Source organism: Mirounga leonina, unplaced genomic scaffold, assembly GCF_011800145.1.
Source record: "Mirounga leonina isolate KUSES-001 unplaced genomic scaffold, KU_Mleo_1.0 Mir_114, whole genome shotgun sequence".
NCBI classification, from domain to species: Eukaryota; Metazoa; Chordata; class Mammalia; order Carnivora; family Phocidae; genus Mirounga; species Mirounga leonina.
The window spans coordinates 29,567,383-29,578,572 of NW_023270265.1; the positions used below are offsets into that span (position 1 = coordinate 29,567,383).

Below are 11,190 nucleotides of genomic sequence, written 5' to 3' on the forward strand. Positions count from 1 at the left end.
GTTTTTTCACATCTGTGTCTTTTAATACAATCCAGAAGGACAAGTTTAAAATGTAATCCAATGAAAGGAATTCTGCAGCATACTGTTAACTTACCAAAGGGCCAGTTCAAATTCTGGGAGAGAGGAGTAACTAGCCAGGTAGGTGCCACAGTAACTGAATGAAAGTAAAGTGTAGTCCAGAAGAACATTGCCTAAAATATAGAATCCATTACAAAGATTTAATTATCGTGTTCAGATTAACTAGTCTTACAGTTTATTTCCCTTACCTAATGATTTTCACATAATTCAAAAGCATTTAGCTCTTGGAATAACACATCTCCTAGCTGATTTCTAAGACTATGAACAGAAAGCTAAAAGCAAAGTTAAGATTCTTTTTTAAAAGACATTAGAGTTGGGGGGCGCCTGAGTTGGCTCAGATGGTTAAGCGTCTGCCTTCGGCTCAGGTCATGATCCCAGGGTCCTGGGGTTGAGCCCCGCATCAGGCTCCCTGCTCCGCGGGAAGCCAGTTTCTCCCTCTCCCACTCCCCCTGCTTGTGTTCCCTCTCTCGCTGTGTCTCACTCTGTCAAATAAATAAATAGAATCTTTAAAAAAATAAAAATAAAAAAAATAAAAGACATTAGAGTTGGGGCGCCTGGCTGGCTCAGTCGGTAGAGCATGTGACTCTTGATCTCGGGGTTGTGAGTTCAAGCCCCATGTTGGGCATAGAAATTACTTTTTTAAAAAAAGAAAACATTTAAAGATATTAAAGTGAATTAAGACCATTAGGTCACTGTCTCTAGACTTCAATCAAAACTGAGTGTACTGTATCATGTATGTCCCAGTGTGATTTGAAATGACCCAAGAAGGATTACGTATTCCATAAATATATGAAACATTGTAATTAGAAAAGTTATTCAAACAACTTTAAATACTTTGGGGTGTTGTAATCATCCTAGGTTACTTCCAGATCTCTATACCTTGGGTCACAGCTGGCCCTTTGTTTAATATCTTCCAGTTCTTGGAACAATTATAAAAAGTTCTTTCTCATTTGTCCCTATAGTTGAAGACATGAAACAGAACTTTAAAAGTCTTAGTAACAACGTGTTTAAAATGTGCATCGTAAGGATGCTTCTGCCCTCCTGCATATGAAGATCTGATTTCCCCTCTATCTGTTCTTCAGTGTGGTTCCATAGGTACCAGATCTTCCTTCTCCCATGTCTGTCTTTTGACATGAATAAAAAAAAAAAAAAAACGCTTTACAAGAAAATATATCCTCTGTAATCTCACTACCAAATCTGGTAAATTTCTGGTATTTTCTTCTGTGCTTACTTGTAAATATACATTTTTTTCTTTAAATATAACTTTGAAAAAAATATGTTGCTCTTTATAGCTATAACAATCATAGATTAACAATTCATTTAAAAGACAGGTCATACAGTCTTACTCCTATTGTTTACATTACACTGAGCATTTTATCATTAATAATTCTTCAAAAATGTGATTTTTAATGTTTATATAATACTCCTTTGTGAGATGTTTTAATTTATTTAACCATATTCATATTACTAGAGACGTAGAAGTTTCCAATCTTTTGCTATTATGAGAGTGCTTTTAACTCCTGTGCATACAAATCTTTGACTATATTTCTGATTTCCTTAAAATTGAATTCTAGGTCCTCAGCTGAGTTGAACTGGGTCAAATATGGTAATATTTACTTCCCAGAAAGATTGTATCAATTATTCCTACTGTGGGGGATGGGCTAAATGGGTGATGGGCATTAAGGACGGCACTTGTGATGAGCACTGGGTGTTATATGTTAAGTGATGAATCACTAAACTCTACTCCTGAAACCAAAACTACACTATATGTTAACTAACTGGAATTTAAATAAACTTGGAAGAAAAAAATTATTCCCACCTTCAGCAAGAAAGTATGCTACCAATTTCACTGCACTCTGCCTAGCAGTTATCAGCTTTAAAAAATTGTGATCTTGATAAGCAGAAAAACCTCATCTTGGTTCAAACATCAAGTTCTTAAAAGGATATTGAGATAGAATGTTTTTGATGATTGTGGTCATCTGTAGTTTTGTGGTTTGGGCAGTTACTTTTTCTGTTGTTCTAATGTGATGTTTGGTTTTTTTCTTATTGTTTCATAAACATTCTGAAAATACTTGGTCATATTTGTTCCAAATATCTTCCTCAGTTTATTTTTTGCCTATTAATTTTTCATGGTATTTTTGATGTTCTTAAGTTTTAAATTTGTATGTAATCAAATATGTCAATTTTTCTATTTTTAATTTTTTCCTTTGTGTGAAAGGTTCTTCCCCATCCTGAAATCATTTCAATATTCTACCATACTTTCTACTTTTCCAATAGGTTTGCTGTTTATAATGAACTCTTATTTTTGTCTGACATATGTTTTGATGTAGAGTATAATGTGAATATCCAACTTGATACTTTTGTTCAAATTGTTTTTTTTTTTCTTTTTGATGTCTGATCTTATCTATTTGTCACTCTTAGAAAATCTCATTTTTGACTGGACGCAGACTTAGAGGTAGAAGCTTTCAGAGAGGACAGCCTCCGTCTCTTGGCAGTTGGTTCCTGGCATTTTTCTTAGGCCTCCTTCATTCTCTTGGCCAAAAGTTTAGCATATTCTGCAGCCTCCTCCTTATTTTTCTTAGTGTGTTGTTTCTTCAAAGCAATACACCAACGTTTGTGCTGGAGGACACGTGGAGTAACAAGATGCTGAATCTTAGGCGCTTTGGTTCTAGGTTTCTTACCTTCTTTGTTTAGGGGTTTTTTCACAACATACTGGCAGACATCATCTTCTTTAGAGAGATTGAAAAGTTTGTGGATTCTGTTGGCTCTTTTGGGCCCCAGGTGACGAGGCACAGCAGTATCAGTGAGTCCAGGAATATCCTTCTCCCCCTTTTTTTTACAATGACCAAGTTGAGAACACTGAGATTGGCATCCACAGTGCAACCCCAACAGATTTGCGCTTTCTCTCTCCAGTCCTCCTTGGTCTATAGCAGGAATGCCCCTTACTCAGCAGCAGGTGGACACAGCCATGGGTCAAGACACCCTGCTTCATGGGGAAGCCTTGTTTGTCATTGCCACCACTGATTCAGACCACATAACCCTTCCATTCTTCACCCAGAGCATCAGCAGCAATTTCTGTGGCCATACGCTTCTCATAAAAGGTACAAAGTTTGCATTCATTGTCCACTTCAATGAGTTTCTGGCAGCCAGTAGCTGGGAAAGAGATGTTCAGCTTCGTCCTGAAGCAGCCTACCACCTCCCAAGGCACCACAAAAAAGAGCACAAATTGTTTTTTTTAAGGTTTATTTTATTTCTCTAAGTAATCTCTATACCCAACGTGGGACTTGAACTCATGACCCTGAGATTCAGAGTCGGATGTTCCATCGACTGAGCCAGCCAGGCCCCCCTCAAATAATTTTCTTAACATCATTGTTTAATTGTTAAATAATCTATATTATCTATTTTGGGGAGGAGGAGAGAGTATACTTAGCTTTTACATATTCAAGCCTGTCCCCAAACTTCAACTCTTCCACTGATGTGATGAACCCTGCACCAATACCACACTCTTAATCACTATAGAATAATATTAAAAGGACCTTCTGTCTTACCATCATTCTCTTTCCAATTATTCCTATTCTCTACTTTTCATTCTTCTAGATGAACTTTAGTATCATTTATGTCCTCCTTGCTCTCTAAAACATGATAAACTTAGGAGTTATTTCCTGTGAAGAACTATATAATAATTAGGCTTTCCATCCAGGAATACATCTGTATATATTTAAATATTTTAAATCAATGATATTCTTGTAGTTTTCTTCACTGAGGTCACTCACATTTCTTCCTGAATCATTTCTAAGTATTTAAATCTTCTAATTGTGTGGGTATTTTTTAACCAGCATCTTACAACATTCTTTTATTAGTCCTAGTAGACCATTGCATTTCTATAATCTTCTTTTCCATAGCTATACTTTTTCTGTTTTTATTGCATTGGCTAGAAATTCCAGGTTGATACTAAATAACTGTGGTAACAATAGGTATCCTTGATGACTTAATCATCATTTTATTGTGAATGCCTTTAGAGTTTCATTATTTAATATAAATGTAGCTACTGATTTGAATTAACTTTTAATTGCTTGGACAGGGCTATAGTCAAATAAGCAAACTGGGGAAATTTTAAAGATGAAGAGTAATTACAGTCCATATAGACAGTTACCAATGTATGAACAGGTTACACCTTAAAAGTTGTTTTAATATGTTGAGAATACAAATTTCCCCACAAATAAAATGTTACAAATTATAGATAAACTCCCTGGCTTAACCCAAAGACTTATTGACCCATAAGCCTAAATAACTAAGACTAGCCTCAAGCTCTCCTGAGTTTTCTAACCATGATGTGTTAAATAAGGGAATCATTAGATGGAAACGCCAGTAGATGTGCAGCAGCCCATTGTGGGTCAGCTGTATCTATGAATAAGTCAATAATAATAAATGCTGGGTACCAGTGATTGACACATTATATATGTGTGTGTGTGACGCTGACATATCAATTATATATGTGTCAACATGACATATATAATTGATATATCAAATATATACATATATATAATTTCATTTATTATCACTACAGCCTTAACAGTAGATCCTACCATTATCCCAACACCTAAGGAAATTGAGACTCAGAGACTTTAGAACTTGTATGCTACCAATTTACTTGGATTTTCAATAAATCATCAAAAAAAAAAAATGTCCTGAAAAAACACTAAACTGCATTTAGTGCTGTAATAGTCTTCTAGCCCAGCGCTTCCCAAGTTTAATGTACATATGAATCACCCAGGGAATCTTGTTAAAATGCAGATTCTGATTCACTAGGTCTGGGATGGGAGCCATTTCTACATTTATAACAGGCATCCTAGGTGACGCCGATGTTGAAGGTAAACAACCACACACTTTGAGTAGCAAGGCTGTAGCCCACTTAATTAAATTCTCTGTGATCAGCCTGATTCCCTCTTTAAAAATGTGTATTATGAAAAACAAAAATAAACAAAAAACACCCTTCATTTATAAGAACTAGATTTGGTCACATAACAAAATCCTTTAGTTATGGCAGATGAAGAGTCTTGCAGGTTACCTTTCAATTTGTTCCTTCTCGTCAATCCAGGAAAGTTGTATATGTAGATGAGAGGTCTTAGCCTCCGGTCAGAAAAAGCCACAACTTCATAAGGAACATTAGTTGCCACGACACCCACAACTCCATTCATACACTGGAGTACAGTCTTTTTCTTGGTTTCAATATTAATAAATATTACAAAATTCCCACAAGGGTAGCAGATGGTGCTGTCATTGATAAACTGAACATTCTGCTTAGGGAATCCTTGGACCCATCTTTGGGGAAAAAAAATATGTCACCATCAATATAAAACATTCCAAATACTTTTTTTTTTAAACAAAGCAAACAAAAAGCCATCAAAATATTGGAAACACATCTATTCTTTTTTCACCCCCTTACTGCCCAAAACAATCTCTAAGATAAAAGAATACATATGCTGGCTGTGAGACCAGTTTGAGTCCAGGCACTATAGAAATTTAGTCTTAGGTCTTAACAGCCTCCTTCAGAGAACTTTTTCAGTGAAGCAAATCCTCTGCCCAAACCTGAGAAAAGTCTCAGAAGGATTTCTGGGGTTTGAATACTTGGAAAAGAAAAAGTAAAAACAACAGGGAGAGAAAAGAGCCTGATCTAAGACAAAACAGGGTGTATCCTGGGCCGTTCTATTATCTTTGTTTTGATTTTAAAAATAAGCTTTAAAAAAACAACTTTGAATCGGGCGGCCTGCTTTGTGGTTGTGAGCCAAGTAGAAAAACTGTTTCTTTACCAAGATGAAGGGTGTATAGCTGTTATTTTAGATCTAAAAATACAGATAAATGCAGAAAATAAATGGAATTAAGTCAACATGAATAAAGAGGTTAGAACACAAAGGAACGTATTTTTAAGTAAGGAACGCGTGGTGGGAGTATGCTTCGGAAGGAGAGTCTGATTCTACTTTTATTTAAATACTAAATTTATGCTTAAAGATGGTGGGGAAGGATAGAGAAGGACACTAGTCTGGTGAGAGACTTCCACGGCCTGGAGAGTAGAGCCGGGGCCGGCGGAAGATGCTGTAAGAAACTCTAAAATGTGGAAGCAAAGAAATACCCCTTTTACCTGTGCAGCTCTTTATACTTTTCAAAGACCACTAAAAGTGCAAATAAATCCAACGTCAGTGGATAGTAGTTAGAAGGAAGGGCCTGACTGCCCTAACTTAGGGGGGGAATCACCAAAGATGACAAGGACAGGAAGGCAGCATGGGTGTGGGGGGCGGGGAGGGGCGGGGGAGGTTATGGATGAAAGGTCAGGGGGAAACGGGAGTACTGAGCCCGAAAGACGAGGCAGAAGTGAGGAGAGGAGGAGCGCAACTGTGGATGAGTGAGAGGGGTAGGGTCACAGAAAAGTGGGGGGAGGGGTGCGAACAGCTGGAGATGTGGTCACTCAATAGGGGGACGGGGGATGGAGACAGGAGGTCACACAGGGAGTCTGCAGGAAAGCTTTGGGGGATAAAGAAGAGGTCCAGGTTTCCGGGAGAGCGGGTCTAAAGAATAGGAGGAAGAGGAGGGTAGGGAGGGGATTAGATCAGAGGAAGTTTCCCGCAGACCCAAGTCAATCGCCGGGCGGTGGACGCCGCACCTCACGGACAGGGACGCGCCGGCGGTGGCGTAGACGTTCTCCTCTCGCTCCCGGCCTTGCGCCATGAGCCGTGTGTCTCTCAGCCGGGTCCCGGGTAGGAAATGCCCGAGGCCGCCTGGGGTCTGCAGCGGTGACTCCAAGATCCAGCTGCGCCAACCGCAAAGCGTCCGTCGTTCCCACCGTATCCAGGAGACTGTAACCCCTGCTCCCATTGGCTCTGCCTATAGACCTGTTCCGTCTCGAGCCTAGCGGATTGGTGGAAGCGCTGCCGCGGCTCAGCCAATGAGAGAGCGGTGGGCGAAGCGAGGGGCGGGCCCCTCGGAGTGGGTGCTGGAAGGCGAGTCCTGCGGCAAATAATTAAAATATTAATACTATCGAGAGCTGAGGTTAATATTGTGTGCTGACCACTCCAGACGTTGTTGCAAGCGCCACGCAAGCATTATTTCATTTAAGCTTCAAATCACTCATCAGCCCCATTTTACAGATAAGCAGAGTGAAGTGGAGAGAAGCAACTTGCCTCAGGCTGCAAAGTCGAGCGGGACTTAAAGCCAGGCGTCATCCAAATCTAGAGCTCCAAGCCTTTAATTACTATATTACTCTCAAATGGCCCACGGCTCTTTCAAGGAGGCAGACAGCTTCAGGAAGTAACCCGACCGAAAGGCCAACATCTTGTCCTTCTTGCTTCCTTTTCCCTCTTATACCCTCTTTTCCCTCTCTCCCTTTCCTTCTCCTCTCCTCCCTTCCGTTCCTCTTCTCTTCCCTGCCCTCCCCTTCTCTTCTTTAGGTCTCTCTTCCCTGTCTTGCCACCTTTTCTCCTTCTTTTCGTTCACAAACTTTACTGGGTATCTCCCAAGCATTGAGCTAGTCACTTGAAACAAAATAATGAGCCAAACAGATAAAATCTCTTCCTTCTTGGAACTTAGAGACTGGTGGAGTCCAGAAAGGGGAGGATTGACGTCCATTTCACTACACAAATACAGAATTATAGATTGAACTAAAAAGAAGAGGAGCATGATACTGTGAATAAACATTTATGTTAAGGTCCTTGATGTGGGAAACAAAGGCAACAGAAAAATTAAATTTCCTTACTACTTACAGCTCATTGACAAGTCCTTGAAACAGGCAGAGTGACATTCTTCTAGGAACTCAACTGCCTCAATGTTAATACTTTGCTAAGGCAATCTTAGCCTGACCCCCTGATCCTGTACGTCTGCTTTAACATATAAAAATTCTTTTGGAAACTTCCTTTATCTTTACCCCCCAAGATATGTGTTGGCAATCCCCCAAGCGTATGACCCACTGATATAAACCTGAAGGGTACCGTAACTAAGGTCTTATTGGACAATAATAAATGACCTTTTCCTAATAATAGCTAGCCCCCCTCAAGGTCCTGGAAACCTTGCTTCCAAATTCCTTAGAGACTTTTGCTATCCCTAACTTCCTCCCAACTTGAAAGTATATAATCAGCCACTCCTCATGACCCCGGTGCAGCTCTTTCTGCCCACAGGTCCGTCCCTGTGCTTTAATAAAACCACCTTTTACACCAAAGAAGTCTCAAGAATTCTTTTTTTTTTTTAATATTTTATTTATTTGACAGAGAGACACAGTGAGAGAGGGAATACAAGCAGGGGGAGTGGGAGAGGGAGAAGCAGACTCCCCGCGGAGCAGGGGGCCCAATGTGGGGCTCGATCCCAGGACTCCAGGATAATGACCTGAGCCGAAGGCAGACGCTTAACGACTGAGCCATTCAGGCGCCCCGAAGTCTCAAGAATTCTTTCTTGGCCATCAGCTCCAAACCCCAATATCTTTCCTGTATCAGTCCTCACCTAGTTGGAAGGGCAGTCAGATGATTTCTGTGTGCATGTGCCATTTTCACTGAGAGCAGAAGGATGAAGAGTGATTGCTGGGGCTGGCAGGGGTCAGGGAAGTAAGATGGGCAGAGGAAAGTTTTTGTAAAGGTGTTAAGACCGGACAACAGATTGGATGAACTGGGAAGGGTAGCATGATTGGAGCAGAGGGAGATGAGAAGAAAATACTGAAGACCAGGCTAGAGAAAGAGCCACAGGTCAGGTAAAGGCCAAGTTGAGAATTCTGGTTTTTCTCCCAAGAGCCAATGCAAACACATTAAAAAAATAAGTAGGAAAATGACATGATCAAATTTATGACTATAAAAGATTCTGGCTGCAGGAAGATTACCAACTGGCCAGGAGAGTAGGGAAAATAAAAATAGGAAGTTCTGTTAGGAGCCCATTTCATGGTCCTAACAAGGGGAGCATGGCAGGGTGTTCAAGCGCACCACTATTGGCATTTGAATCTGGATTGGAGGATTCGTGGGGATCCCCATGCAGGATATTTAGCAGCATCCCTGGCAGTAGCACCTCCACAGTTGGGACAATCAAAAATGTCCATAGAGGGCGCCTGAGTGGCTCAGTTGGTTAAGCGACTGCCTTTGGCTCAGGTCATGATCCTGGAGTCCCGGGATCGAGTCCCACATCAGGCTCCCTGCTCAGCGGGGAGTCTGCTTCTCCCTCTGACCCTACTCCCTCTCATGCTCTCTCTCTCTCATTCTCTCTCTCGCAAATAAATAAAATCTTAAAAAAAAAAAAAATGTCCATGGACATTGCCAAACATCCATTGGGGTCAAAATCACCCTTAGTTGAAAACAACTGATCAGTTAATGTATTAAAAATTATGTCAGAAGGTGCAAATCTATAGGATTTGGTGGTGGACTGATAAAGAGGGATAAACAAAAAGGAAGAATCAAGGATGGTTTTGGATTTCTGATTATCACGGTCAGAGATAGTGGTGCCCTTCACTGAAACAGGGTGAAGAAGGAGAGGAGACATGTGTTTCTCTCTAAAGAATTTTTTTTTTTTCTGAAATATAAGTGCCCAACACATGCAGTGCTTAGTGTTAAAGAACTGCACAGAATTGTCTGACAAAATCCCACATTTCTGAGTCACAGAGAGAAGTGGCATGAAGAAAAGTCAAGCTTTCCCCTCTGGTACTTCCTAAACCCTGGGCAGTTTCCTGTTGCCATTCCCTCACTAGTTGGTTCATTTGTGTTTTGACCAAGCCCTCCCTCCAAACATACCTTTAACCACAACCTGAGCATCTTAAAGCCAACAGCAGAGAAGAATGTGATGAGGTAAATCCTGCCACTGCTCCCAGGGTAAGTGGTAGAAAGAGAATATAAGGTAGGCAGGAAATGTGTCCTCTGGAAAAGAGATACTGACCAGGCTGACATCAGGCATGATCCTGGAAATCTGAACTTGCCCAGTGCTAGAGCAAAAGAAGAACTGAATGGAATCAAATTGGAAAAAGCCATCTTATGGCTATGTTACTTCATGAAACCTGACTGGGGTTTAGATGAAAAGGTCTCCAGTGGGGTTTGTGGGATATCTGTTGTTGATATTCAGGAGGAGATGCCCTGATCTGCACCATGTGAGTTACAGGAAGATGAGTGGCCTTTCTTAGTCTGGAGGGGGAAATATTGATCATATCAGAGGATGGACTGGTAGGGATAATTCAGGAAAATCTGTTCCAGTGCTCACTCTGAAAGATTTACAGATAATAGAAACAAAAGCTTCCTCTAGAAACAAGTTCTTTCTCTAATCAGTGACCTGTAGGAGCAGCCCTAAGCATCCTAAGGTGATAACCAGTATGCTCTACCATTTTGGGGAAGCACCCAACCCCCCTAAACACAATCTACCCCTCTCAACTCCCTTTCTCCTTGCAAATCTGCCCCCTACCACCGTTAGACCAGTCCTGGACAGCATAAGCCTAATTCTCAGCATTAGGTTTTAATCTTTGTTGGAGAACTCAGCTCAATGCCCCCCAAAAACAGTAGTCAATTCAAGTTCATTGAACCCTAAAGCCAAAACCTGTCCACAACCAGCCACAGAACAAAAAAATGCTTATGTCCCACTAAGAGATTATTTCACTCCTGGCTTCTCTTAGGTCCCAATCAAACTCCATGATATCTGAAAGATGAATTTTCAATAAGGTTTTCACCCATTAACTAGGTTTTCTAGGACCATTTAAACGTGGAAAAAGATTACACAGCATACTGGAAAGCATTTCAGTAAGTAGATGAATAAATGACCTCTACTGTATTAGCTAATTATTTGCTTTTTGTGAAAAGTAGCAATGTTTATAAAAAAAGTTGAAAAACCAAGAAGTGAGCATTGTTTCCCTGGGTAAAAAGAAATGTAAATAATGAGTGGGTTTTTTTTTTAAGATTTTATTTATTTATTTTTTGAGAGAGAGAATGAGATAGAGAGAGCATGAGAGGGGGGAGGGTCAGAGGGAGAAGCAGACTCCCCGTTGAGCAGGGAGCCCGATGCGGGACTCGATCCAGGGACTCCAGGATCATGATCTGAGCCGAAGGCAGTCACTTAACCAACTGAGCCACCCAGGCGCCCCAATGAGTGTTTTTAAGGTAAAGGAATAAC

The 11,190-nt window shown here is 40.6% G+C and overlaps 1 protein-coding gene and 1 pseudogene across 1 annotated transcript in view; both read right to left on the reverse strand.

Annotated features, from left to right (window-relative positions):
• Positions 1 to 6,906, reverse strand: part of CFAP43 (cilia and flagella associated protein 43) — a 115,103-nt gene extending 108,197 nt beyond the window's left edge. The window contains exons 1-3 of the mRNA XM_035028633.1: positions 6,737 to 6,906; positions 5,147 to 5,400; positions 95 to 191 (exon numbers count right to left, since the gene is read on the reverse strand). Of these exons, the coding sequence (XP_034884524.1) occupies positions 95 to 191; positions 5,147 to 5,400; positions 6,737 to 6,801 (416 nt within the window). The 5' untranslated portion in view covers positions 6,802 to 6,906. The remainder of the gene's footprint in view (positions 1 to 94; positions 192 to 5,146; positions 5,401 to 6,736) is intronic.
• Positions 2,168 to 3,304, reverse strand: LOC117998212 (annotated as a pseudogene).
• Positions 6,907 to 11,190: the final 4,284 nt, after the last annotated feature.